Source organism: Dipodomys spectabilis, unplaced genomic scaffold (assembly GCF_019054845.1).
Source record: "Dipodomys spectabilis isolate Male_0828 unplaced genomic scaffold, ASM1905484v1 ptg000416l, whole genome shotgun sequence".
Taxonomy (NCBI): Eukaryota; Metazoa; Chordata; class Mammalia; order Rodentia; family Heteromyidae; genus Dipodomys; species Dipodomys spectabilis.
In genome coordinates, this window is record NW_024871093.1 from 1,774,784 (window position 1) to 1,801,753 (window position 26,970).

The 26,970-nt window shown below is 48.7% G+C and overlaps 2 protein-coding genes across 3 annotated transcripts in view; one reads left to right on the top strand and one right to left on the bottom strand.

Moving 5' to 3' along the window:
* Positions 1-14,529, bottom strand: part of Zmat5 (zinc finger matrin-type 5) — a 31,477-nt gene extending 16,948 nt beyond the window's left edge. Inside the window, exon 1 of one of the 2 annotated variants that reach the window (XM_042667686.1) lies at positions 11,616-11,636. The gene's annotated coding sequence lies outside the window, so the exon portion shown is untranslated. Of the gene's footprint in view, positions 1-11,615; positions 11,637-14,422 lie in introns of those variants that run through there. The other variant, XM_042667685.1, reaches the window with a different exon arrangement.
* Positions 14,530-14,810: 281 nt separating this feature from the next.
* Positions 14,811-16,749, top strand: LOC122097187 (cytochrome b-c1 complex subunit 9). The gene is made up of 2 exons (XM_042667687.1): positions 14,811-15,006; positions 16,478-16,749. The coding sequence occupies exons 1-2, from the start codon at positions 14,857-14,859 to the stop codon at positions 16,520-16,522; spliced, it is 195 nt and encodes a 64-aa protein (XP_042523621.1). The 5' UTR covers positions 14,811-14,856; the 3' UTR covers positions 16,523-16,749.
* Positions 16,750-26,970: the final 10,221 nt, after the last annotated feature.

Sequence of the window (26,970 nt, forward strand, 5' to 3'; positions counted from 1 at the left end):
CGTAGGTTAAGACATTGGAAGAACAGATCTTGGGGTGAGAAAGTTTAAGTTCACGCTGCCTATAAACTGTCCTAAACACAAGCCCACTAGGAAACCAAGGCCACCTGCCCCTCTGCTGCTCTGCCCAGTAGGCTGCACACACCCATAGCCAGGCAAATCAGCAATGGCTCCATCTACATTCTCACTACTGCCTCAGCTGCCCACCCACCCCTCCTCTGGCATATGGGAAATGTCTGGCCACCCTGGACTGTTCACAGGGCCCGACATTCTAGTCCTGGCTCTGCCAGGTCTGGCTGTGGCTGTGCGTTGTGATGTGTCAGGTGGGTGGTTGGGCCAGGTCATCTCTAAAGGCCTCTGCAGGTATCTGGTGGTCAGCTGAACAGATGCCCACAACAGGACCTTGCACTCTCTCATCACTGCTGGGACAGGACTGAGCGGCAGACCTCTGACAGCCTTCCCTGCGTGTGCAGAAAGGTCACTTAGGACAAGGGTTAGGAGCTGAGTCAGCATTAGGGTTTCCATCCAGACAGGGGCCATTGCTTTCTAAGTGCATAGTGATATTTAAGTGCTGACAGTGTTTTCCTGCTATAAAAACTAGGATGATGCTGGGCCTATAATCCTAGCTACTCAGAAGGGTAAGATCCAACGCTTGAGGTTCGAAGCTAGCCTGGGCAAGAAAGTCTGTGGGATGCATATCTCCAATTAACTACCAAAAAGCTAGAAGTGGAGCTGTGGCTTGAGTGGTGGGGTGCTAGCTTTGAGCAATAAAAGCCCAGGGACAGTGCCAAGACCCTAAATTCAAGCCCCAAAACTAGGGTGTGTGCACGTAGACGTGCACACATGCACGTGCGCGCGCTCATACACACACACACACACACACACACACACACACGAATTAGGATAACAACAGCCTCTCAGGTGTTGTCTGAGGATCTACTCATCCATATACACAGGTAGCAGGTAGCACAGGGCTGGGCCTATAGGAGAAACACCAGAAAAGGACAGCTGCGGTCAGGTTGATTTTTCTGGAGGGGGCTCTGGGTAACAGAACCACCATCATTATGAGGGTCTCCAGGAAACAAAGGCTCAGACAAGAAGCAGGATGCCAGCCTGAGCGGGGTTAGTGGAGCCACTCTGGGGATAAGCAAAGGGAGGCCAGGGCCCAGCACAAGAGGCAAAGCTGGCAATGGAACCTCAGCCCTGTGGTGGGCCCAGACGTCTGTCCTGCATGACAGCCCCACTGCCCAGGATGCCATTGGGGACCCAGGACTTCTGCCTGGGCAGGAGCTGACCTTTAGCAAGATGGCCTCCCCACGCATAAACTCCTAGACTCCTGATCTAGCTGCCTCCCTTCAGGGGCTTGTGTGCACCTTAGGAAAGGGGTCAGTATGCAGAAAACACTGAGAGACATACACGTGGAAAGCAACACTGGCCTGGTTTCGGTCACATTCCCCAGCCAGGCGTCCCTGCACAAGGCACACCCTGCCTCACTGCACGCAGCAGCCCTGAGCTGCAGGAGAGGGGGCAGCTGAGGCGTCTACATGGGGCCTAGCAGCAGCATGGGGTGCTGACTAAGCCGGCCTTCTCCGCCATGATTCATCCTCATCCTCCAAGGATGGTTGAGTTAGCAGCCTGTGAGCCAGGCCGTGCCCGGAACACAGAATGACCTAGCTGCACTCCCCCACCAAGGACAAGGTGGTGCCAACCCACTTCCAGAGATCAGGCCCATGGCTGTGACAGTGGATGCTGGCTTCCAGGGCTCCGCCAGGTGCCCGGCCTGCCTCCTCATGGCCCAGGGGCATCAGGCAAGCTAGAGGGACAGTGCCCTGGGACCACACCGGTCTGAGTTCCAATCCCAGTGACCTCCAGAAAGTCATTTCATGTCTCACCATCTGCCGTTGTCTAGGAAAGAAGAATCCCATGCAGCTGAGACCTCACCGAGGGGCACAGCCATCCCTCGGTGCACATGGGGACAGCTTCCAGGACCCCAACAACACTAGAGTCCTCCAATGCTCAAGTCCTTTATGTAAAAGAGCGTGGTATTTATACACACGTCCTCCTATAAGCTAGAAATCATCTCTAGGTTATTTATAACACCCAGTAAGTGTAAATGTTGTTGCACTGTATTGTGTAGATAATAATGGCAAGGAAAAATTCTATACGTATTCAGCATACTTTTTTTCCTCTGAACACTGGCTGAGTGCACGGATGTGAGACCTGCAGGCACAGGCTCCCAATAGCACACTCAGGTCCCTGGTACACAGCGTGTGCTCAGGAATGGCACGCGTCCCTCACTCCCTGACCCGCAACTGAAAACTGCAGTCAAGTCCCCAGCTCCTCTTACACCCAGCATGCTTCACTTCCCCACGTGCCGGCTTACTGCCCCACGAGCCGGCCTCTCCCACCACAGCACAGGCTCAAGAGCAGAGCCCTGTCTGTCTGTCTGTCTATTTGTACAAGTGCTGCTCCTCAGCAGCAGAAACCAAGCCTGTAAAATGACGAAGCAAGATGGGCTGAAAAGGTGGTTCAGTGGTAGAGCACTTGCCTTGCATGCCTGAGGCCCTGGGTTCGATTCCTCAGCACCACATAAGCCAGAAGAAAAAAGCCGGAAGTGGCGCTGTGGCTCAAGTGGTAGAGCGCTAGCTTGAGCTGAAGAGCTGAGGGACAGCGCCCAGGCCCAGAGTTCAGGCCCCACGACCAGACCCAAAGAGAAAAAAAAAAATGACAAAGCAAGAGGCCTGCAGAACCAAGGCCTCCCGCCCTCTGCCCCAGGTCGGCATGTCCCAGCCGCCTTCTCCACAGTCTGATGAGAAGATGAAGAGCAGGCCGGACAGAGACCCTGCGAAGTCCCAAGGGCAGGTCTCTCACTGCCACCCTGCCTCTCCCCACAGGACGTCTGTCTGTGGCATAGCTCTGGCTTGTCCAGCTGTGCAGCTCCCCAGGGAACTTGGTCCTCACTTGGCTGTCTCACAGCATCTGACTATAGCCTGCCGCCGGGCTGAAGGGCAAGACCATCTTTTCTTTAAGGTAGAAGAGGGATGCAAACAGGTGGGGGAGGGGAAGTGGGGGAGGAATAGCTTCCTGATGAGCACTTAGCTTTCCCCCTTATTCTGCCCACCTCCCGGTCCTCTGAGGAGATGCCAAGGGGGTCGATTCTGCTTGCAGCAAGGCAAAACACTAAAAACAATGGAACAATTAGAGTTAGTGACAATGACAGTAGCTCATCACCTGACTGCTGCTGGTGGGCCCACAGCCAGAGCACCCCAGATCTGGCATCCACACGAGTCTGGCTGGCCCAGTCTGTTCTTTGGCCATACCAATGCCCACTGGGAGGCTATGACGGGCAGACATTTGTACTTTGGTCAGTCTGGTTCCTTGCGTGGAGGAATGGAGCTAACTTTGGCGCAGGACGAAAGTAAGCCAAGAGCCCAGGCTAGGGGTGGGGCGGCGCACTGTGACTCCCCCGGGCTTGTGCTCACCACATGCGTCCCTCAAGCTCACCTGTCATTTCTTCTAATTAAGGCCCCACCAGAGTCCAGGTAAACAGTGCCACATGTCTGCCTTCTGGCGGATGGCAGCCCGTCAGCACGGGTGTGTGGAGGTGGCCCACAGCCGGCCTGGCTCAAGACCCTGCTTCACAGGGGTTGCAAGGAAATGCAAGTTGTCTTCCCTGATGGGGGTCCATATGTGAGGGCCCCCTTTCAGTATTTGGTGGCAACCACGTAACTTCCTCATCTTGACTTTGTCTCCTGCTCTCCTTGGAAGTAAGGCACACTTTATTCCCACACTCAGTAGGTTTGGAACAGGCCCTGAATCCAAGTCTCAGAGCATTGTCAGTCTAGAGCAACTGGAACAGAGAGGACAAGGGCCCACTCAAAGTCACACAGCCTGCCCTGTTCAATGCATGAATGTGATGTATCCTTCACCACCACTGTCCCTGACTTACAACAATCCACCTTTGTGATTGTTCAAATGTAAAATGCATTCAGTAGAAACCGCACTTGGAATACTGAATTCTGGCATCACGATCCACAGCAGGACTGCGCAGCTACAGTGAGCTACCACTCCCATAACATACCGAACACTTCCTGTCCCATGATGCTATGGTACGTGGCATTTCTGCACACACTGCATGTCTGATTCATGGTATTTTCAAGTGAGAGGGGATTCATCAGACTCTCACCCCATCGGTAGTTGCTCGGCTCAGGTCTGATCCCATCCCTCCCGCTCTGGGACTGTGCGATTTTCCACAAACTACATCTGCTCTGCACCTGACCTGGAAGACGGTGCAATAGCACTATTTTGGGATGACTGAGAGGACACATTTACGCATGCGGGGTGCTTAGCACAGCACCTGGCATGCCAGTGCTGCCCGGAGTCCATCTGTGGACTCAGAGCCTGTGACCCCAGGGATCTTCCCGCCTCAAGCCAGTGTTGATCTGTGTGACCAGGGAACAGCGCAGAGATGATGCAAGTCAGGTCCAGGGACAGGTGACAGAAGACTGCAGCTTCATCCTGCACCTGCCTTTCTCTGATCTGGAGAAGCTGGTGAGCCTCCAGAGGTGAGGCCCGCATGACAAGGGACGGAGGCCCCTGCCCTCATGAGGTCTACCGAGTCTCGGGTGGATGGCCCACGGATATGTCCAGGCAGCAGCCTCGGGTCACCGCCTCTGTGACCAGGGATCCCAAGGGGCGCCTGCCTCCCCCAGGGAATTCCTCCAAGGCATTCTCGTCAGAGACAATCACAAAGTTCTAGGGCACAGACTGAGCAGCCCTACTTAGAAACTCCAAAATACTCCCAAACCCCAAACTTTCAGCACTGATAGGATACTCAAGAGTTTCAGATTCCTAGTTTTCAGACTAGGGCTACTCACTCAACTTTGAAAACCTCAGAAATGCAAAACATTTCTGGCCCCAAGCATTTGGGGATCCTTTGTATCCAGATGGTCTGGCCACGGAGCTCATCCTCAGACTCAAACCGAAATGGACAACAGTAGGAGCAACAATAGCTATGCCTAGTAGCTGTAGCTAGGCACGCTGCTTCCACGTGGGGTGCGACAGGGTCGCAATGACACAGTGCACAAAGCCTGTGCAGTCAGTTCCACTGCTATTCTCATCTTGCCCTAAAAACCTGGGGTCACACTTGCAAATCACAAGGATGTGAGCCACACTTCAATGGCATACTATACAGCCAGTAAGAATCAACTCAGGTAGGTGCTGCTGGCTCATGCCTGTAATCCTAGCTACTCAAGAGGCTGAGATCTGAGGACTGCAGTTCAAAGCCAGCCTGGGTAGGAAAGTCCATGAGACTCTAATCTCCAATAAACTGCCAAAAATGCTGGAAGTAGAGCTGGGGCTCAAGTGGTAGAATGGTAGTTTTGAGCAAAAGAAGCTTAGGGACAGCGTCCAGGGCCTGAGTTGAAGCCCCAGGACAAGAAAGAAAGAAAGAATGAATGAACGAATAAATGAAAGGAAGGAAGGAGAGGGAAAGAAAAAGAAAAGAAAAAGAAAATCAACTCAAACCAGGGCATGGTAGCACCTATCTATACCCAGCTTATTTGGGCCATTGAAAGACTCTCTGAGCCCAAGGGTTCAAGACTAGCCCAAGCTCACTTAGCAAGACTCTATCTCACTAAAAACAAAATTAAGTCAAAGGAAACTATTTCCTCACTTGGACAAATGTTCACGCTATATTGCTAAATGAGAAACAGCTCATTACCGTACACACAATGTTATAACACTTCTTAAGGAGAAAGCATCCTCCCACACACATACACAAAGACCGGAATAGACACAAATATTTTACTGTGGCTATGCCTGGATAATAGGATTACATGTGATTTTTTTTTTCCATTTTGTGTTTCCTATCTTTCTAAGAAATGTCTGTATTTTAGTCTAGAGTGTTTAAAAATCTTTGAGGGGAGAAAAAGTCCCTTCAAGAAAGTAGGGGCAGCCGGGTGCTGGTAGCTCACACCTATAATCCTAGCTACTCAGGAGGCTGAGATCCGAGGATCACGGTTCAAAACCAGCTCAGGCAGCAAAGGCCGTGAGACTCTTATCTCCAATAAACTACTCAGAAAACTGGAAGTGGTGCTGTGGCTAGTGGTAGAGCACTAGCCTTGAGCTGAAGAGCTGAGGGACAGCGCCCAGGCCCAGAGTTCAGGCCCCATGAACAACAACAACAACAAAAAGAGGCTAAGGCATGGGACCAGGAGCTGGTGGCTCAAGCCTGTAATCCTAACTACTGCAGAAGCTGAGCATCACAGTTCAAAGCCAGCGGGGCAGGGAAGTCCTTGAGACTCATCTCCAATAAACTACTCAAAAGAGGAGGAAGTGGTGCTGTGGCTCAAGTGGTAGAGCACTAGCCTTGAGCACAAAGAAGCTCAAGAGGGACCGCACTCAGGCCCAGATTCCAAGCCCAGGACCAGCCCCCCCAAAAAAGCGGGGGGGGGGCGCTCAGGCAGGATGATTATGAGTTTAAGGCCGGCCTGGGTCATATAAGGAGTTCTACTTGCACTCTAAAGCAAGACCCCAACCTTCTCTTGGCACCCCCAGAAAAGTGAGATCTTTGTCAGACAGGATAAATGCTACTCCTGCCCTCAGGACGCTCCAAGGACCCGGTTTGGCTGGATGAATAAAGAGGAGTATTTGGAGGAGTGTTTCCCTCTGCTCCCGTTTGAAGAAGGGCAGGAGAAGTCCTGATTCCAATCAGCCCTGGCCCCGCAGACGCAGTTGGAGATTGGCTGAGCCAGGTTCTGGGCTCCAGGGACTGCAGGAGGGAGACTCAGCGTCTCATCAGATGGTTACAGGTCCCAGGAGGCCAGAGTTTCCAAATAGGAAAGACAAAAATAGTCTGAACTAAATACCTGCACTCCAAGTCACCTCTGCCTGCTCCTTCCTTCTGCCCCATTCTAAGCTTGAAGACCACCAGAGGACCCTCTGTCACTGTCAGCATTCTTACTTCCTCCCATGGGTACACAGCCTGCTCAGTTCAGCCCATCCTGGTCTACATCAAACTAACACTTCCTTATAGCGCCCCTGCGTAAAAACTTCCATCTCTCAGGGAGAACTTGTTAAGAATCAAGCCTCTAGGCAGTAAAAGTGGAATAAAGAAACATATGACATACAGAACAAAGAGCAAAAAGACAACTGTAGATCTAACCACATCAATCATGTCAACTAAGTGAATATGGATTAAACCACCTAACCCCAAAGTAGAGACTGTCAGGTTGGACTGAGAAAAAAGATCCCATGAACTGTTTGCTATCTACTGGAGACACTTTTGATTCACAGAATCAGAATTACATTTTTTAAATAAGATAACTACATGAGAACTGGAATGGCTACACTGCTATAAGTTGAAATGTATTTCGTAGAGAAAAATAGTTACTGCCAGGTGTGGTGGTGGATCCTTTGAGTCCAGGAATTTGGGGTCATAATAAGATATTACCTCTTAAACAGAGGATGAGTGGGGTTAATAAAAGGAGAGGGTTAGGGACAACTATAGAGGGCAGATGTGAATTTGATTTGGATACATTATATGTATATACAGACATGTCACAATGAAATTCCCCCTGGATAACTACTGTAAGCAAATAAAAAAAATCATCTTATAAAAAGAAGTCTCAGTGGCTTACCTCTGTAGTCTTAGCTACTCCAGAGGCTGAGATCTGAGGATCTCAGATCAAAAGCCAGCTTGGGCAGGAAAGTCTGAGTCACTAATCTCAACAAAAAAAGCCAGAAGTGGAGTTGTAGCTCAAGTGGTAAAGGGCTAGCTTGAGCAAAAGTTCAAGGACAGTACCCAAGGCCCAGAGTTCAAACCCCAGGATTGGCTGGCACGCGCGCGCGCGCGCACACACACACACACACACACACACACACACACACACACACACACACACACAATCTTCTGGGGCTAGCAGTGGAGCTGAATGGAAGAGTATTTGCCTAGCTGTATGAAGTCCTGAGGTTCCATCTTGAGCATCAAAAAGTAAAGGAAGGCTGAGAATGTGGCTTAGTGGTAGAGTGCTTGCCTAGTATGCCTGAGGCCCTAGGTTCGACTCCTCAGTACCACATAAGCAAACAAAAAAACAAACAAAAATTGTTAGCCCAATGAGCAACCTTCCCATAGAGTAGCATGCTCTTTCCCCTCTCCACAGCTTAGCATGCTCCCTTCCTAGGCAATACCAGGTCCATGCAGTAAAGGCAGTAAATAATCAGCCTCCACTCCCCTTTATCTTGGATGGCACTCCTCCGGGGCAGCTACCACCATATAAGGAAACGAGCCCCTTAGTGACCTTCAGGTCTAGGCAGACACAAGGCCCCTTATCTACGACTTGGGCAACAGCCATAAGTCCTAATTCGCCATGGCAGAGCCCCTGGTCCACATGTCCATACTGGGGTCTCCACCTCCTAGTCCCTTCTAGCCCCTCCTAGCCTCAGTAGGTTATATAGGTCACCTCAGACAATAACCAGTACTTCTCATTCCTCTCTTGTGAGAAGGGATCTTGCCAGTCCCTTTACAGGCAATAAATCTTTCATTGTTCTTTGTACCTGGATGTCTGCATGGTTTTCTGGCAAAGTCTAACATACTCTAACAATAATAAAATTAAGCTGGGTGCTGGTGGCTCACACCTGTAATCCTAACTACAGAAGGCTGAGGTATGAGGATTGCGGTTCAATGCCAGCCAAGGCAGAAAAATCCATGAGACTCTTATCTCTAATTAACCGCCAGAAAACCAAAGTGGTGCTGTGGCTCAAGTGGTAGAGCATTCACCTTGAGCTGAAGAACTGAGGGACAGCACCCAGGCCAAGAGTTCAAGCCCTGCAACCAAAAAAAACAAAAACAAAAACAAAAAAACAAAAAAAATTAAAAAGTCTGGGTTTTAATCAGCAAGTATTCTCTCTCTCCCCCTCTCCCTCTCTAACCTCCCCCCCCCCCCCGCCCACCCCTCTGCTAGTCCTAAGGCTTGAACTCAGGGCCTGGGCACTGTCCCTGAGCTTCTTTTGCTCAAGGCTAACTAGCACTCCACCATTTAAGCCACAGCTCCACTTCTGTTTTTTTCTGTGTTTGTGGTACTGAACAATCAAACCCAGGGTTTCATGCATGCTAGGCAAGCACTCTACTACTAAGCCACATTCCTAGCCCAAGTCAAGCATTCTCTAAAAGAGAAAATCTGGAGGAATGACATCCCCCTCAATCCAAAAGGCAGCCTGTATTGAGACAGTCCTTCTGAGCAGACACAGGCTAAATCAGAAAGCTGTTTATGAATAACCCTATCTGACAAAATGGTAGCTTCAGCTGGATTCAAAACATCATGTAGGGGTTGAGAAGGTGGCTCAGTGGTAGAGTGCTTGCCTTGCATGCCTGAGGCCCTGGGTTCAATTCCTCAGCACCACATAAGCAGAAAAAAAAAAAAAAAAGCCAGAAGTGGCGCTGTGGCTCAAGTGGTAGAGTGCTAGCCTTGAGCTGAAGAGCTGAGGGATAGCGCCCAGGCCCAGAGTTCAGGCCCACGACCGGACCCAAAACAAAACAAAACAAAAAATCAAAACATCATGTACAGGAATGTGAGTGTGCAGATATGTGAGAGGCCCTTGCTATGCAGTCTAGGCTGGCCTCCAACTGTCCATCCTGCCTCAGCTTCCCAAATGCTAGAATTATAGGCATGTAATACCACACCCCACTTGAAAAAGACTTTTTCTTACTGTGTATTTGTCTTGCCATTCTGCAAGAAAGTTGAGAATTAAAAAGAAATGTAAATAAAACTCACTGTACTAATCCTCTGGTCTAATCAAAAGATGAGCACCGTGATGTATACCTATAATCCCAGCTAAGGCAGGAGGATTTCCAATTCAAGATCCAAAAAAAACTCCAGGAGCTGGTGGCTCATGCCTATAATCCTAGCTACTCAGGAGGCTGAGATCGGAGGATCACAGTTCAAAGTCAGCCTGGGCAGGAAAAGTCTGTGAGACTCTTATCTTCAATTAACCACCAGAAAAACGGAAGTGGTACTGTGGCTCAAGTGGTAGAGTGCTTGCCTTGAGCTGAACAGCTGAGGGACAGCACCAAAGCCCAGAGTTCAAGCCCTATGACCGATCAAAAAAAAAAAAAAGGTCAAGGCTGAAGGTATGGCTGATCTGCCTAGTAAGCTTGACACTCTTGAGTTCAATCCCAAAACTGCCATCTCCCTCAAAAAATTTTTCAAAGAGCAATCAAGCAAGAACAGGAATGTCCATTTTGGTATTTAGTTTTGTTGTTGTTTGAGGCTTGAACTCAGGGCTTTGGGTGCTATCCCTGGGCTCTTTTGCTAACATTCTATCACTTTGAGAATCAGCACCACTTCTCGTTTTGAATGGTTAATTGGAGATAAGAGTCTCACAGTTTCCTACCTGAGCTCGTTTTGAACCGTGATCCTTAGATCTCAGCCTCCTGAGTAGCTAGGATTACAGGCACGAGCCACCGGTGGCTGGCTATTTAGAAGCATTTTCAACATTGAAAATAATTTTATATGGTGACTATCTGACAGGTAGCATTGTGTTTCCAATTTAAGTTAAAGTAGTTAAAATATAGTCAGGTAACTGATCAAATATGTCAGTAATTGATATTAAATGGCTTGTAATTTTTAGGTTAAAGGTCAGCAATGATTGGAAACACTGGGCTGTTCTGATACTTAAGGTGGCCCCTCATATTCAGATATTATGCCAGAGGTAAAGTCTCTCTATATAATATATATTGTATTTTCCTTTCGGTGGTACTAGGGATTGAATTCAGGATCTCTTGCTTTTAAGCAAGTACTCTACAACTTGAGCCACACCTATCCCTTTATTTTTAGTTCCTCAGAAAAGAGCCATTGAAATTAAAATTTGGCAAAGTCTGTAAAAAGAATTGAAATGTTTGCAACAACGTAAGATTCTGTATTAGCAGAATTAATTAAATTTGCTAGTAACTAGTATCCTTGGGGAAATTATGCTTGTTAGGTTATGCAACTAAAGTGTTTAAAACAGAAAATCAAATATATTAAATTTATAAGTGGAGTTAAAATGCTTAATGTAATTAAGGTGTAAATAGGCTGTGTCTAAAGGAATTTCATTTGTTCATTGGGAGCTCGGTCATCTATCAAAGGAACAGTTAGTCATTTTTCTTACTTTCCTAGACTTACGTATAGAATAATAATTCCCGAATTGAATCTGGTGAAGACAATCATGTTTTAAAATTGTTACTACAAAACAGACATTTTAACTAAGGTAAAAAGAAAAAGAAAAAAACACAAGGAATAAACCACACCTTTTATTCCCAGTGGCCATTGGATCCACCTTTCATCAGCCAGATTCATTTGTGGCAGGTCTGATGTAGGTGATTAGAAAATCTAGTTTCTCTACAGGCTCACAATTCCTGCCCCAGGAAATTACTAGGCTGCATTGCAAACAAGAAATAGCCATGGTGAGGGCAGCTCATCCAGAGTGCAGAGCATTTCACTTTCTTGTAAGGCATCGTTATTTTTTTTTCGGGGGGGGGGGGGGGGATTGGGGTGGGGGTGGGGGTGAGTAGTACCCCTAGCCCTTTTTGCAGTGGTTATTTTCGGGATGGGGTTTTGCTTTTCTTGCAGGGCACACACCTGAACCACCCTCCACCTACTTTAGGCTTCCTATTGTAGCTGGGATGGCGGGTGCACATCATTACACTCAGCTTTCCTTGCGATGAAGTTCTGCCCAGGCCATCCTAATCTCAATCTCCTATGTACCTGGGATGATTAAGTTCGTACTGATGGGAATCTGCTCTGTTCTTGTCACATCACGGTGCTCCCGTGGCCCACTGACCATGCTCCCCCAGGGACCCCTCCTGATTCCCAACAAAACTTCACCCTCAGAAACAAAATAACAACAACAACAACAAAAAACCAACAACTTCACCCAGACCTTATCTGAAAGTGCAGGATTGATGGTGTCAGGAGGATATCAATATGATAAATCGCAAACAGAACAATCTGCTACAGTCACAGACATTCCAAAGAACCCTCATACTGGAACCCCAAACAGTCCCCCAACCCCTTCGTTTCTCCCGTGTTACTTGGAGTTCCTCCTGATCTGATCTGTAAGGTCTCTACTTCTTCCCTTTCATCCACTTGATCTTTCCTAACATGCACCACTGCACCTGAGAAGGGATCTCACATGTAGGGCCTCAAATAGTGATTTTTCCCAATCCCAGCCTACCAAGAAGCTAGAATTATAGGTGCCTGTGCCTGACTCATTATTGTTACGCTTTACAGGTGATTTAAAACAGGGCTCAGGGTCTGATCTGATGAAGAATCTAGGGCTGGGAATGTGGTTTGGTGGTAGAATGCTTGTCTAGCATGCCTGAAGCCCTGGGTTCTATTCCTCAGCACCACATAAACAGAAAAAGCCAGAAGTGGTGCTGTGGCTCAAGTGGTAGAGCACTAGCCTTGAGTACAGAGAAACTCAGGGACAGAGCCCAGGCCCTGAATTCAAGTCCAGGACCGGCAAAAAAAAAAGCCTTTTGGGTCTAGTCGTGGGGCCTGAACTCTGGGCCTGGGCACTGTCCCTCAGCTCTAGGAGCTCCACCACTTGAGCCACAGTGCCACTTCTGGATTTTTCTTATGTGGTGCTGAGGAATCAAACCTAGGGCCTCAGGCATGCAAGGCAAGCGCTCTACCATTGAGCCAACTTCCCAGCCCTTTTTTTGTCTTTTCAATCATGGGGCTTAAACTCAGGGCCTGGGTGCGATCTCTGAGACATTTTTTTGTCAGTAGTGGGGCCTGAACTCTGGGCCTGGGCGCTGTCCCTCAGCTCTTCAGCTTAAGGCTAGAGCCCCACCACTTGAGTCACAGCGCCATTTCCAGCTTTTTTCTGCTTATGTGGTGCTGAGGAATAGAGCCCAGGGCCTCATGCATGCGAGGCAAGCACTCTACTCTACCCAACTTCCCAGCCCGAGATTTTTTCTGACTCAAGGCTAGTGCTCTACCATTCTGAGGCACAGCTCTACTTCTGGTTTTCCCATAGTTCATTGGGGATAAAGAGTCCCATGGCTGGCTTTAAACCAGATCCCCAGATCTCAAACAGGCACAAGCCACGGACTCCTGACCAGTCCTTGGTTTTGAATGCCACCCCCATCCTGATGACTCTTATCTACGGTTCAGCCACCTTCTCTAAGCTCTACACACATAACCCATCTGCCTGCTACAAATCTAAGGGGCAGCGCATACAAAACAGAATATAGAATAAGATCATTCCTATTGATTTTTAAGTCACCGAGGTCAAAACCTGATGTTCTTGATCTCCCTACACAAATTTGCCAGCTTGTTCGGTCTGCTCTTTCTCCTAAAATACCTCCCAAATCTGATCATTACTCTAATCCACACCTGAATCTAAATCACCAACCTCCTCAGACAGATCCATCCGAATAACTTCCCTCTTCTGTCAGTCCTCCAGAGATCAGTCCAAATGATAGCATTAAAATGTAAATTAGATCTTCTCACATCCTTCCCTTAAAACCCTTCAGTGGCTTCCGAGTGCAATTAGGAAAAAATAAGACTTCTTCCCAGGGGTTACAAGGCCAGACTAGAGCTGACCCAGGCCCACTTTTTTTTTTGTGTGTGTGTGGCGGGGTCTGGTTGTGGGGCCTGAACTCTGGGCCTGGGTGCTGCCCCTCAGCAATTCAGCTCAAGGCTAGCACTCTAGCACTTGAGCCACAGCGCCACTTCCGGCTTTTTTCTTTTTGCTTATGTGGTGCTGAGGAATCGAACCCAGGGCCTCATTCATGCAAGGCAAGCGCTCTACCACTGAGCCACCTTCCCAGCCCCCAGCCCACTTTTAAGTCTCTGGTCCACCCTACTTCTCCTCAAACCTCGAAGGCCTACAGTAGTCATGGGCTGTGTGCCCTGAGACTACAATCATTCAGGTCTTCTGGTCAAGTGTCGGCTGAGCAGGGCCTTCAGGTTAAAACAGCACCATCAACGCCCCCCAGGCATCCAGCCTTCTCGTGAGGGCGAACGTGGCACTTCCCACAGCAGATTTTCAAGCTTTGGTGATCAGCTCGGGGGCCAGAGGGGTCGCTCAGCCCCTTGCTCCAAAGCCCTAGTCCTTTCTAGAAAAACAGTCCCAAGTCGCCAGGTTTCAGGCCGGGATTCGAGGCCTAGGAACGAGAGGCCAGGAAGCACGTGCGGAGCCCACTCTTCCTCGGGGCGGGGCGGGGGTCGGGCGGCCGAGGCTGAACTTCTGCCACTTCGGGCAGATACAGGGGTAACATGGAAGAGTCCACCAGGGGCCCCGAAATCCCAGATTCCCCTCGCGCTCCACCCTCTCCATCCCAGGAAATGGTGGCACGCCAGGCTTTAGAACGCAGAACCCAAGTGTGTGGAGGAGGGGAAGAGGAACCCTCCCCTCGAGGTCGCGCCAAAGATGGTACCTGACTCCCCGGGGCCCGACGGCTCCCGGCTCCTCCTCTGGTGCCCTTGCCCGGCGCACTGCCCGCTGGGATTTGTAGTCCTTCCTTGGGTATCAGCCCGCCCTTCAGAAAAATAAACCGAGAGCGCAGGGGATGATGGGAGTGGAACAAGACCTACTGGCAGCTGTAGTTTGACATCTTCAAACGGTAGGATGTGATCGACAACATACAGGGGCTAAAGTAAATCTCAATAAATTCAGGATGCGTCAATATGAGTATAACGATGTTCTGTTTTTCTATGTGGATTATTAGTTACCTCCGTGGTTGAACATACCGCGCACTGAGACCAGAAGAAACTTCAAATCCCATAAAGCATCGCGCGCCGACAGTCCTTTGGAAGGCGAGGGCAGAGCCTCGGCGCAGGCGCAGTGGTGCGAGCCCGGCTGTGAGGAAACATGCCGTCCACTTCGTTCTCCGGGAGGTTGTACTCCCTGCTGTTCCGCAGGACCTCCACCTTCGCGCTCACCATCGCCGTGGGCGTCCTGTTCTTCGAGCGCGCCTTCGATCAAGGCGCGGACGCGATCTACGAGCAAATGAACGAGGGGGTGAGGGCCGGCGCCTTTCTGACCTTGGGCCCGCCCGAGGGGCAGGGGCGGGCGGGGCGGGCGCTGGTGGGCCGCGCTCAGGCTGCCTGTAGTGGGAAGCGGGAAAGTGAGGCCGCCGGGCCTGGTGTGGATCCTGACCTGTTAAAGGCGCTCGTAGACCCCACTCCGCGGGGGTTGATACAAACTTGAACCTTGGCAGAAGCCGGGGAGCCCAGGGCTTAGTAGGCCAGCCCCGTCGGTGGGAAGTCCAGGCGTGGGGCCCAGACCCCTGTCTCCCCCCAGGGTTTCTAGGACAGATCTGAGCAGGCCACAGATGTCATGGGAAGCACCTACAAAAATTGCTCTTTCAGACGGGCGCCGGTGGCCTGTAATCATAGCTATTCAGGAGGCTGAGCTCTGAGGATCGTGGTTCTAAGCCAGCCTGGGTAGGAAAGTCCATGAGACTCTTCTATGTCCAATGAACCACCAGAAAACCGGAAGTGAAGCCGTGGCTTAAAGTAGTAGAGTGCTAGCCTTGAGCAAAAAGAGCTCAGGGACAGCGCTCAGGCCTTGAGTTCAAGCCCCAAAACCGACACCCCCACACACACCCCGCCAAGAAAAGCTCTTTCAGTTTCCAAGGCTAACCGTAACTGCGTAGGCATCTTGGCATTAATGGTTGAGAGGAGACTGTGAAATCAAAGAGCACTGGCTGGGTACAGTGGATTCCTGTTTAATAACCGTAGCATCAAGTTGAACAAGTTCCTTAGACTCTCTAAGATTCCTTTTTATCTGTGAAATAGAAATCATAATAGTATTTACCTAGGGAATACAGATAAGGTGCCCTCGTGCCTAGGAAATCGTACCCCTGAGAAACAGCATCTTTTGCCGGTGTTCTCGTTGGCCACATCCACTGATCTGGAAAGACATCCTAGTACATTGTCATAACCCATCCTTTTTTTTTTTTCCCCTGAGCTTGTAGGGATGAGAATTGCATCCAGTTTGGTTTTTTGTTTGTTGTTGTTGTTGTCAGTTGTGGGGCCTGAGCGCTGTCCCTCAACTCTTCAGCTCAAGGCTAGTTCCCTACCACTTGAGCCACAGAGCCACTTCCAGCTTTTTCTGCGTATGTGGTGGGTGCTGAGGAATCAAACCCAGGGCTTCATGCTTGTAAGGCACTCTACCACTGAGCCACCTTCCCAGCTCCTGCGTCCAGTGTTCATTGGGAAAATGGAATAGTTCAGTGAAATATCTAGGGATATTTAGGACCTCTTGAATAATAGCTGGCATTTTACAGGTGTGTGCCACCATGCCCAGCTGTAGAGCATGAGGATTTTATAAATATTTAGAACTGTGCATCTGGCCTGGTGTTATTTTCATTCTGCCCACTGCCAGCTGCACACTTTGAACCAGAATATGGCTCTGGATTTCTCCAGTGGGAGCAGTTGTAAAGTGGGGAGCAAAGGTTACCATGTCTGCTCTTGTCTTTCAAATGCAGAAGCTGTGGAAACATATCAAGCACAAGTATGTGACCAGTGAGTAGTCCTCGCCTCTGCCTTGGAGGAGTCCTGGACCAGCCCATCCGCCTGCTGTTTGCACAAAGCAGAGGCCTCAGCCTGAAGATGATTCTTAAGTTATTCTTTGTGGACCAGCTCTAGCTGTTGGCAAAAAAATAAAAAAATGGCTCCACCCCCTAAAATAGACTCTTAACTTCTGCTGTTTGATGAGTTTTGTCAGTCATCAGCAAATAAATGTAAATTAACCATGAGACCCGCTTTGTACCGAGTGCTTTGTTAACACTAACTTGCTATATAAATGTATGTATAATTATATATATATATATAGTGTGTGTGTGTTTGTATGTATGTGTATATATATATAGATATATACACACACACACACACACACATATGTATATGCATACTGATGCCTTACTACTTGAGCCACAGTCCCACTTTGGGCTTTTGGAGTCATTGGAGATAAAAGTCTCAGACCTTTCTGCCTGGGCTTGCTTTCATTAAAAAAAAATTTTTTTTGCCAGTCCTGGAGCTTGAACGCAGGGCCTGGGCACTGTCCCTGAGCTTTTTGCTTAAGGATAGTACTCTCATTTGAGCCATAGTGCCACTTCTAGCTTTTTCTGTTTATGTGGTACTGAGGAATTGAACCCAGAACTTCATGTATGCTAGGTAAGTGCTCTACCACTAAGCCATATTTCTAGCCCTGGGCTTGCTTTCAATTGCAATCTTTAGATCTCAGCCTCTTGAATAGGATTGTAGGTATAAATGAGAGGAGCCACTGATGCTGGTATTGAAGGCCAATTTTGCTAAAACACTGACTTCACTGGCTCCTACAGGTTTTTTTTTGTTTGTTTGCCAGTTGTGGGGCCTGAACTCTGGGCCTGGGTGCTGTCTCTCAACTTCAGCTCAAGGCTAGCACCCTACCACTTGAGTCACAGCGCCACTTCCGGCTTTTTCTGCTTGTGGTGCTGAGGAATCGAATCTAGGGCCTCATGCATGCAAGGCAACCACTCTTACCACTGAGCCACCTTCCCAGCCATCCTACAGGTATTTGATGGGTGAATAAAATAATGTAAAATGATTTGCATCTCTGCCTTCATATTGTATCTGTTTCCTTTGCTGTCTTAATTTGGGCCAGATTCTGCTCTATGTGAAGATAAAAATGTTTTGTCACTGCCAGGTGCTGGTGACTTAAACCTGTAAGGCTAGTTACTTGAGAGGCTGAGAGCTGAGGATCTCAGTTCAGAGCCAGAAAAATCCCAGAAAATTGGAAGTAGATCTGTGGCTCAAAGTGGTAGAAAACTATCCTTGAGCTTAAAAAGCTCAGGGTCAGCCAGGCGCTGGTGGCTCACGCCTGTAATCCTAGCTACTCAGGAGGCTGAGATCTGAGGATCTCGGTTCAAAGCCAGCCCGGGCAGGAGAGACCGTGAGACTCCTATCTCCAATAAACCACCAGAAAACCGGAAGTGGCGCTGTAGCTCAAGTGGTAGAGCGCTCGCCTTGAGCTGAACAGCTGAGGAACAGCGCCCAGGCCCAGAGTTCAAGCCCCACGACCGACAAAAAAAAAAAAAAAGCTCAGGGTCAGCACCTAGGCTCTGAGTTGAAGCTCGATGACTAACAAAAAATTTAAAGATGTTTTATCTCACACCAGGAGAATGAACGGGGCCTGCTGTGCTCACTGGAGCTGGGATGTGTTTCATCCACCTCATCCTTGTGCTTTCCTGGCTGCTCAGCCTTCATAGCTCAAAAGCAAACTAAGGCTTGGATATTAGTAACTGGGCAGTTCCTGGATTAAGTCACCGCCCATTAGCCAGCTAAGTTCTAGGCCAGGCCAGGTTTTGTGCGCAGGACAAAGATTTTTTTTTTTTTTTGGTGTTGGGACTGAACTCTGGGCCTGGGCGCTGTCCCTCAGCTCTTCAGCTCAAGGCTAGCACCCTACCACTTGAGCCACAGAACCACTTCCGGCTTTTTCGGCTTGTGGTGCTGAGGAATCGAACTCAGGGCCTCATGCATGCAAGGCAAGCACTCTACCACTGAGCCACCTTCCCAGCCACAGACAAAGAAGATCTTTTGAATGTGTTCCCAACTGATGAGAAGGTATCCAGCAACCCGATCACCTTTTCAAAGAGTATTAGCTGCTGAAGTCCTAATGAGGGTAGTCCTTGTTCATAGTAGGAGCGTTGGTCTCATTTCTATTTTCTTTTCTTTTCTTTTTTTTTTTTTGGGTCCGGTCGTGGGGCCTGCACTCTGGGCCTGGGTGTTGTCCCTTAGCTCTTCAGATCAAGGCTAGCGCTCTACCACTTGAGCCACAGCGCCACTTCCGGCTTTTTTATTTTTGCTTATGTGGTGCTGAGGAATTGAACCCAGGGTATCATGCATGCAAGGCAAGCACTCTACCACTGAGCCACCTTCCCAGCCCTCTTTTCTATTTTCTTATCTACCACTGCCTGTATCAAAAACAAGGTAGTGACTTTGTTGTTGTTGACTGTGGAGCTCGAATTCACTCAAGGCCTGGGCACTGTCTCTGAGCTCTTTTGCTCAAAGCTAGCTCGCTACCACTTTGAGCCACAGCTCCACTTCCAGGTTGTTTTTTTGTTTGTTTGTTTTGTAGGTCATGGGACTTGAACTCTGGGCTTGGGTGCTGTCCCTCAGCTCTTCAGCTCAAGGCTAGCGCTCTACCACTTGAGCCACAAAATCACTTCCAGCTTTCTGGTGGTTTATTGGACATAAGAGTTTCACAGACTTTCCTGCCTGGGCTGGCTTTGAACCATGATCCTCAGATCTCAGCCTCCTGAGTAGCTAGGATTACAACATGAGCCACTGGTGCCCAGCTCGCTTCTGGTTTTTAAGTGGTTAATTGGAGATAAGAGTCTCTCAGGGACTTTTTTGTCCAAGCTGGCTTTGAACCTTAGTCTTCAGATCTCAAACTCCCAAGTAGCTAGGATTAAAAGTGTGAGCCACCAGTGCTGGGCTATAGTGATCTAAAAAAAATAAATAAGGGGGGGGGGGTAGTGGTAGGGGGGTGGAAGATGGGAAGATGGGAAGGGATGGGAAGGGGAAACAAAGGAGGAGGCAACAATGCTTGATAAGAAATGTACTCATCTTGCCCATGTAATTGTAACCCCTCTATATGGTATTTTCACAATAATAAATAAATAAGGCTGGGAATGTGGCTTAGTGGTAGAGTGCTTGCCTAGCATGCATAAAGCCCTGGGTTCCATTCTTCAATACCACATAAACAGAAAAAGCCAGAAGTGGTGCTGTAGCTCAAGTGGTAGAGTGCTAGCCTTGAGCAAAAGAAGCTCAGTGACAGAATGCCCAGGCACTGAGTTCAAGCCCCAGGACTGGCAAACAACAACTACAACAACAAAAAATAAATAAATAAATTTTAAATAAACAGCTAGGGGCTGGGAAGGTGGCTCAGTGGTACAGCGCTTGCCTTGCATGCCTGAGGCCCTGGGTTCAATTCCTCAGCACCACATAAGCAAAAAAGAAGCCAGAAGTGGCGCTGTGGCTCAAGTGGTAGAGCGCTAGCCTTGAGCTGAAGAGCTGAGGGACAGCACCCAGGCCCAGAGTTTAGGCCCCACGATGGACCCCCCCCCCCAAAAAAAAAAAAAAAAAAAACAAACAGCTAGTCGGGCACCCATGGCTCCTGCCTATAATCCTTGCTGTTCAGGCCACTGAGATCTGAGGATATCAGTTCAAAGTCAGTTCTTGCAGGAAAGTCTGTGAGAGTCATCTCCAATTAAGCACCAAAAATCCAGATGTAGAGCTGTAGCTCAAGTGGTAGAACACTAGCCCTTAAGCAAAAAAGTTTAAAGACAGCATTCAGGCCCTGAGTTCAAGTCCCTGGAATGGCATCAAAAAAAAAAAAAAGACAGCTGGTTAAGAGTGTGGTGGCTCATGCCTGTAATCTTAGCTAGTCAGGAGGCTGAGATCTGAGGATTGTGGCTTGAAGCCAGCCGAGGCAGAAAAGTCTGAGACTCTTATCTCCAATTTAACCACCAGAAAACTGGAAGTGGTGCTGTGGCACTGGAAGTGGTAGAGCACAGCCGGGCACTGGTAGCTCGTGCCTAACTACTCAGGAAGCTGAGATCTGGGATCATGGTTCAAAGTCAGCCTGGACAGGAACGTCCGTGAGACTCTTATCTCCAAGAAACCACTTAGAAAACTGGAAGTAGTGCTGTGTCTCAGAAAACCGGAGTGGTGCCGAGGCTCAAGCGGTAGAGTGCTAGCCTTGAACTGAAGAGCTGAGGGACAGTGCCCAGGCCTAGTGTTTAAGCCCCACATCCAATGAAGGAAGAAGGAAGGAAGGAAGGAAGAAAGGAAGAAAACCAGAAGTAGTGTTGTGGCTCAAAGTGGCAGAGGACTAGCCTTGAACAAAAGAGTTCATGGACAGCACACAGGCCCTGAGTTCAAATCCCATGATCAAAAAAAAAAGGTTAAGATAAATGTTCACAGAGGAAGCTCGTCAACAGATAAAGCAAAGGGAAAAGCACTGTCACAGCGTCCTGGAGAGCATGCGTGTTAGCCAGTTTCCCCGTGATGAGAAAACAACAGAAAAAGAAGCCAGGGTGTGTTTTGTCTTTCCGTTTCAGGAGTTTCCATCCACAGTGGGATGGTTCCATTGTTTCTAAGCCTGTGCCCCAGAGCATCATGGCCATAGGAGGTGGGGGGCAGAGAGCCACCTGGAAAAGAATCAGATCCTCCTGAGGACTTGCCCCTGGGTGGCACTATGGCGTGACAGCTGCCTCCCTGGGCTCCCTGGATGGGTTGGCCTTGCAGATGGGAAGGCAAGATGGTTGACACCGGAAGCTGTTGATTGCTAGGACAAAGTTCTCTCCCCTGCATTCAGCCGGAGGGGTTTTCTTGGCATCAAGTTCTCCAACCATCTTTGGGGAAAGTCCCAAGAATTCCTCCCTGCTTCCCTAAAGCAGTGTCAGGAAGAGCTAAGTCCATGGGGACTACATTAAACAGGTTCCAGAAGGTCTCTGAAATTCTCTTCCAAGAAATCACCATCCCACATAGCTTTGAGGCTACAGGATTGCCCTCTGGGCTGAGCTCAGTATTTGAGCTCATCTGTCCCCAGAGCTTAGCTTTTGGGTTCAAAAATACCTCTGCAGCTAAGTGCTGGTGCATACCTGTGAACCCATGGACTCCGGAGGCTGAAAAGGGTGGTTGGCCTGAGTCCAGGAGTTCAAGATCAACGTGGGCAACATAGGAAGACCCCATCCCAAACAAACAACAAAACCCAACCTCCAACTACACACACACACACACACACACACACACACACACACACACCTTTCTCCAGGGCTGAGTGTTTAATGAGTTTCGCATGCACTCTGGGTTTGATCCCCAGCACTGAAAAGCAATTATAGCAACTCTCTCTACATTTGTAGATACTGCTCATCCATCTATCCATCCATCAAGCCAGCCAGCCAGCCAGCCAGCGAGCCAGCCAGTTAGCCAATCAGTTTGTCTTCAAATGCCTAGTCTGTCCAGACAGTTGCAGACCTTAGGAACACAGTAGAAAGCAAGACAAATTCTTGTCCTCTGGTAGCTCCCAGATAAATGGATTTTTTTCCCCAGTCCTGGGGCTTGAACTCAGGCCTGGGCACTATCCCTGGGCTTCTCTTTTGCATTCTACCAACGTGAGCCACAGTGCCACTTCCAGCTTTTTCTGTTTATGTGGTACCAAGGAATGGAACCCAGGGCTTCATGCATGCTAAGCAAGCACTCTACCACTGAGCCACATTCCCAGCCCCTTAAATAGGAGTTTTAACACACACTAAGGGCTATGGAGAAATTAAGTTCATGTGGGGAGTGACTTGGATTTGAAATTCAACATTAGATTCACAGGGAGGTAGTCAGGGATGCTATCTCCATGGAAATGACATTGATGGTGAGATGTGAGCAGAAATCTTGGGCAGGTAAACATCAAGAGTATGAGCAGCAGAAACAGAACAGCATGTGCAAAGGCCCCGAGGTGGGGAAGAGCTTAATATAGTCACTGAGTGGAAGGAAATGAGGAATTGACTGAGATTTGTATGGCGTTGTAGATCAAGCAAAAAAAGTTTGGATTTCATTTTTAAGAAGAAAGGGAATATAGCATATTTTTATTAACATAATAAAAATAAATGGTGCCAGAGCTGGTGGCTCACGCCTATAATCCTAGCTACTCAGGAGGCTGAGATCTGAGGATCAAGGTTCAAAGCCAGCCCAGGCAGGAAAGTCCATGAGACCCTTATCTCCAATTAATCACAGAAAAAGCCAGAAGTGGTGCTGTGGCTCAACTGGTAGAGTGTTAGCCTTGAGCAAAAGGAGCTCAGGGACAGCACCCAGGCCCAGAGTTCAAGGCCTAGGACCAGTAAAAAAAGAAAGAAAAAGAAAAAGAAAAAAATTGTGCCAGTACTTGGGCTTGGGTGCTACCTCTTAGCTTTCCTGCTCAAGGCTGGCACTCTACCACTTGAGCCACAGCTCTACTTCTGGTTTTATGGTAGTTAATTGGAGATAAAAGTCTCATAGAGGGCTGGGAAGTTGGATCAGTGGTAAAGCGCTTGCCTTGCATGCCTGAGGCCCTGGGTTCGATTCCTCAGCACCACATAAGCAAAAAGAAAAAAGCCGGAAGTGGCGCTGTGGCTCAAGTGGTAGAGCGCTAGCCTTGAGCTGAAGAGCTGAGGGACAGCGCCCAGGCCCAGAGTTCAGGCCCCACGACCAGACCCAAAAAAAAATTAAAAAAAAAAAAAAAAGTCTCATAGAGTTTCCTGCTATGTGGCTAGCTTTGAACCATGATCCTCAGATCTCGACCTCCTGATTTAGCTAGGATGACAGGCATGAGCCACCAGTACCTGGCACCATTTATTTTTATTATGTTAATAAAATTTGCCATATTCCCTTTCTTCTTAAAAGTGAAATTTTTTTTGTCAGTCATGGGGCTTGAACTCTGAGCGTGGGCACTGTCCTTGTGCTCTTCAGCTCAAGGCGAGCACTCTACCGCTTGAGCCACAGCACCACTTCTATTTTTCTATCAGCTTATTGGAGATAAGAGTCTCACAAACTTTCCTGCCTGGGCTGGCTTTGAACCGTGATGCTCAGATCTCAGCCTCCTGTGTAACTAGGATTACAGGAATGAGCCACCGGTGCCCGGCTTTAAAAATGAAATTTTTCTTAAAAAGGGAAGTCTTGCTGGGCGCTGGTGGCTCACATCTGTCATCTTAGCTACTCAGGAGGCTGAGATCTGAGGATCACAGTTGGAAGCTGGCCTGGGCATAAAAGTCCCCAAGAGACACTTATCTCTAATTAACCACTCAAAAACTGGAAGTGGTGCTGTGGCTTAAGTGATAGAGTGCTAACTCTGAGCACAAAGAGGCTCAGGGACAGCACCCAGGCCCCACAACCAACCAAAAAACAAAAAAGAAGTTTCTGGAGGGTTTCCATTTAATGACTGACACTTGGGCCAAGCATTGACCTAATGGCTTTGCACTTCACTTGTCAGAGATCCCATTGACTAGTCCCATTGAATTAGATCAGACAGGCCTGAAGTTTCAAACCCTGCCTCTATGGGGCTGTGTGACACAAGCTACTTGCTTACCCTCTCTGAGCCACTTTCCTCATCTATACAATAATCCTGTGATATTGCACAGTGGTAGCTCTGATGCTTGATGTTTCTGATCCCCCGCCAGCTACCTGCTTAAAGAAGCCAGCCAGGGGTTATCCTAGAAACTACCACTCCAGAGCTGCCTGTCAAGACTTGAACCTTATCAGCTTTGGGTTGGCTTGGCAGCTCCAAGACACCTTAGCCTAGTATACTCAGCACACCTCGGACCTGCCAGGAAAGATGCAGGCTGTTCAGGCCCTGTGACCTGGGGGCTAGGAAGCTGCTCTGGCCTGGTGCTGGTGTGGGGGAGGGGAGGCAGGGTAAACTGACTCCTTGAGGTCAATAACTACATCACAGAACAGGAAGAATTAGAAGCAGAGAGAGAAGTCAGAGGGAGGAAATCAGCTGGCCTGTTATCCTAGCTTCTTAGGAGGCTGAGATCTGAGGATCACAGCTAAAAGCCAGCTCGGGCAGGAATTGGAAGTGGAGTGGTGGCTCAAGTGTTAGAGCTTCAGCCTTGAGCACAAAAGCTCAGGGACAGTGTGTTGGCCCTGAGTTCAAGCCTCAGAACCGGCACAAAAAAATAAAAATGTTGTAAGGAGAACAACTCGAATCCTAACAATGATTATTTGTGCACAGTGGGATTCTTGACAATTTTCTCCATGCTTATCTGTGGGAAGCAGTTAGAAGACGTTACTGCTCTTGTAATATAGGGGGAAGCGATGTAAGTTATTAAAAAGGGATAGAATCTGTCCCTGGAACACAGTCCGCCCTTTTGTAAAGCAGGGGCACGCGCTGTTCTCCAAATGAAACTGTTCTTCTGAGAAGGGATGGCATTTTAAATGTCTCAGTGATGTGGAAAGTAGGCGAGAATACAAATTCCATGCGCAAGACCAGATTCAGGGAGCAGCCTCAAAATACTTCCTCTCTGGGCACTGCCCAGGCAGGGCTGTCAACGCACTTGGTCATTAGATCCTCATTCCAAGGTGGATGCCGCCCTCAGCTTTACTGTTGATTAAACATGAGGCTTGGGGTTGTAGGCGTGGCTTAGTGGCAGAGTAGTAGCCAATGAGCAAGAGTGTCAGGTACCAAGATCAAGTTCAAGTCTTGGATGGAAAAAAATAATGAGGCTCAGAGAGAGGTTAAGAGCCTTGACCGAGGTAACACAGCAAGTGAAAAGCCAAATACAAAAGCAAAGCTCATATCCACAGTTTCAGACCACTTGAAACCAGTTTCTCCACTGGGCACTGGTAGTTCGATTGTAATCCTAGCTACTCAAGAGGCTGAGATCTACAACTCCTTCATTTTGTTGGTTGTGGGGCCTGAACTCTGAGCCTGGGCGCTGTCTCTCAGCTCTTCAGCTCAAGGCTAGCGCTCTACCACTTGAGCCACAGTGCCACTTCCAGATTTTTCTGCTTATGTGGTGCTGAGGAATCGAACCCAGGACCTCATGCATGCAAGGCAAGCGCTCTACCACTGAGCCTCCTTCCCAGCTGAGATCTAAGAATTGAGATTTGAAGCCAGCCTAGACAGAAAAGTCCATGAGACTTTTTGTTGCCAATTAACCAGCAAAAAGCTGGAAGTAGAGCTGTGGCTCAAGTGTTAGGGTATGATTCTTGAGTAGAAAAAAGGCTAAGGGACAGTACACACACACACACACACACACACACACACACACACACACACACACACACACACGTCATTTCTTTTTATTGGAGCCTTGGTCTAATATCTTGAATTTATATACAGACGGAATGCCAAGGGCACACACCAGCCAGCCCCAAGGACAAGGTAATGACAGAGTGGAGAGCAAGTGTTGGCTGATTGCTGCTCAATCAATAGTGGGCATGCGGCCCTTCTGCTGCTCTGCCCCATCCTCCTTTCCAAACTCCCCGCCCAGAACCTCTCACTACTGTGGGCCCTTCCTTGCCACTGTACCCTTGGAAGGCTGCCAGAGAACGGAGGATGCTTCTGCCCAAATACCTTTAATGGCTTCCCACTGCCTACAATGTCAAGTTCAATTTCCCTCCCCTGGGTGGACCCAGGTTGCTTCTAACCTGACGTGACAAATCTGCCAGATAGAAACCTTGCTGCATGTTTCTCTTTGGTCTGTCATCTCGTGCCTGGGCATGAATCAGAGAACCACCAATGGATGCCTTAGTGTCCTAGCTATGAACCAGGTGCTGGTGGCTCATGCCTGTAATCCTAGCTACTCAGGAGGCTGAGATCTTGAGGATTGTGGTTCAAAGCCAGGCTAAGCAGGAAAGTTCGTGAGACTCTCATTGCTAATGAACCACCAGAAAACTGGAAGTGGCGCTGTGGCTCCAAGTGGTAGAGCATTAGCCTTAAGCAAAAGAGTTCAAAGATAGTGCCCAGGCCTTGAGTTCAAGGCCCACAACTGACAAAAAAAAAAGTATCATGGGGGCTGGGAAGTTGGCTCAGTGGTAGAGTGCCTGCCTTGCATGCATGAGTCCCTGGGTTTGATTCCTCAGCACCACATAAGCAGAAAAAACTGGAAATGGCATTGTAGCTCAAGTGGTAGAGCGCTAGCCTTGAGCTGAAGAGCTGAGGGACAGCGCCCAGGCCCAGAGTTCAGGCCCCATGACTGACAAAAAAAAAAAAAAAGGAGTGTAAGGTTCTAAGTTCAAAGCATACACACACACACACACACAAGATAAGGTAAACAAGGTTGTAGGTTTCATCTTTTTTTTTTTTTTTAAATCTGTTGTGGGACTTGAACTCAGGGCTAGGGCACAGTCCCTAAGCTTTTTTTTTGTTGTTGTTGTTGGTCATGGGGCTTGAACTCTGGGCCTGGGCGCTGTCCCTGTGCTCTTCAGCTCAAGGCGAGCAATCTACCGCTTGAGCCACAGCGCC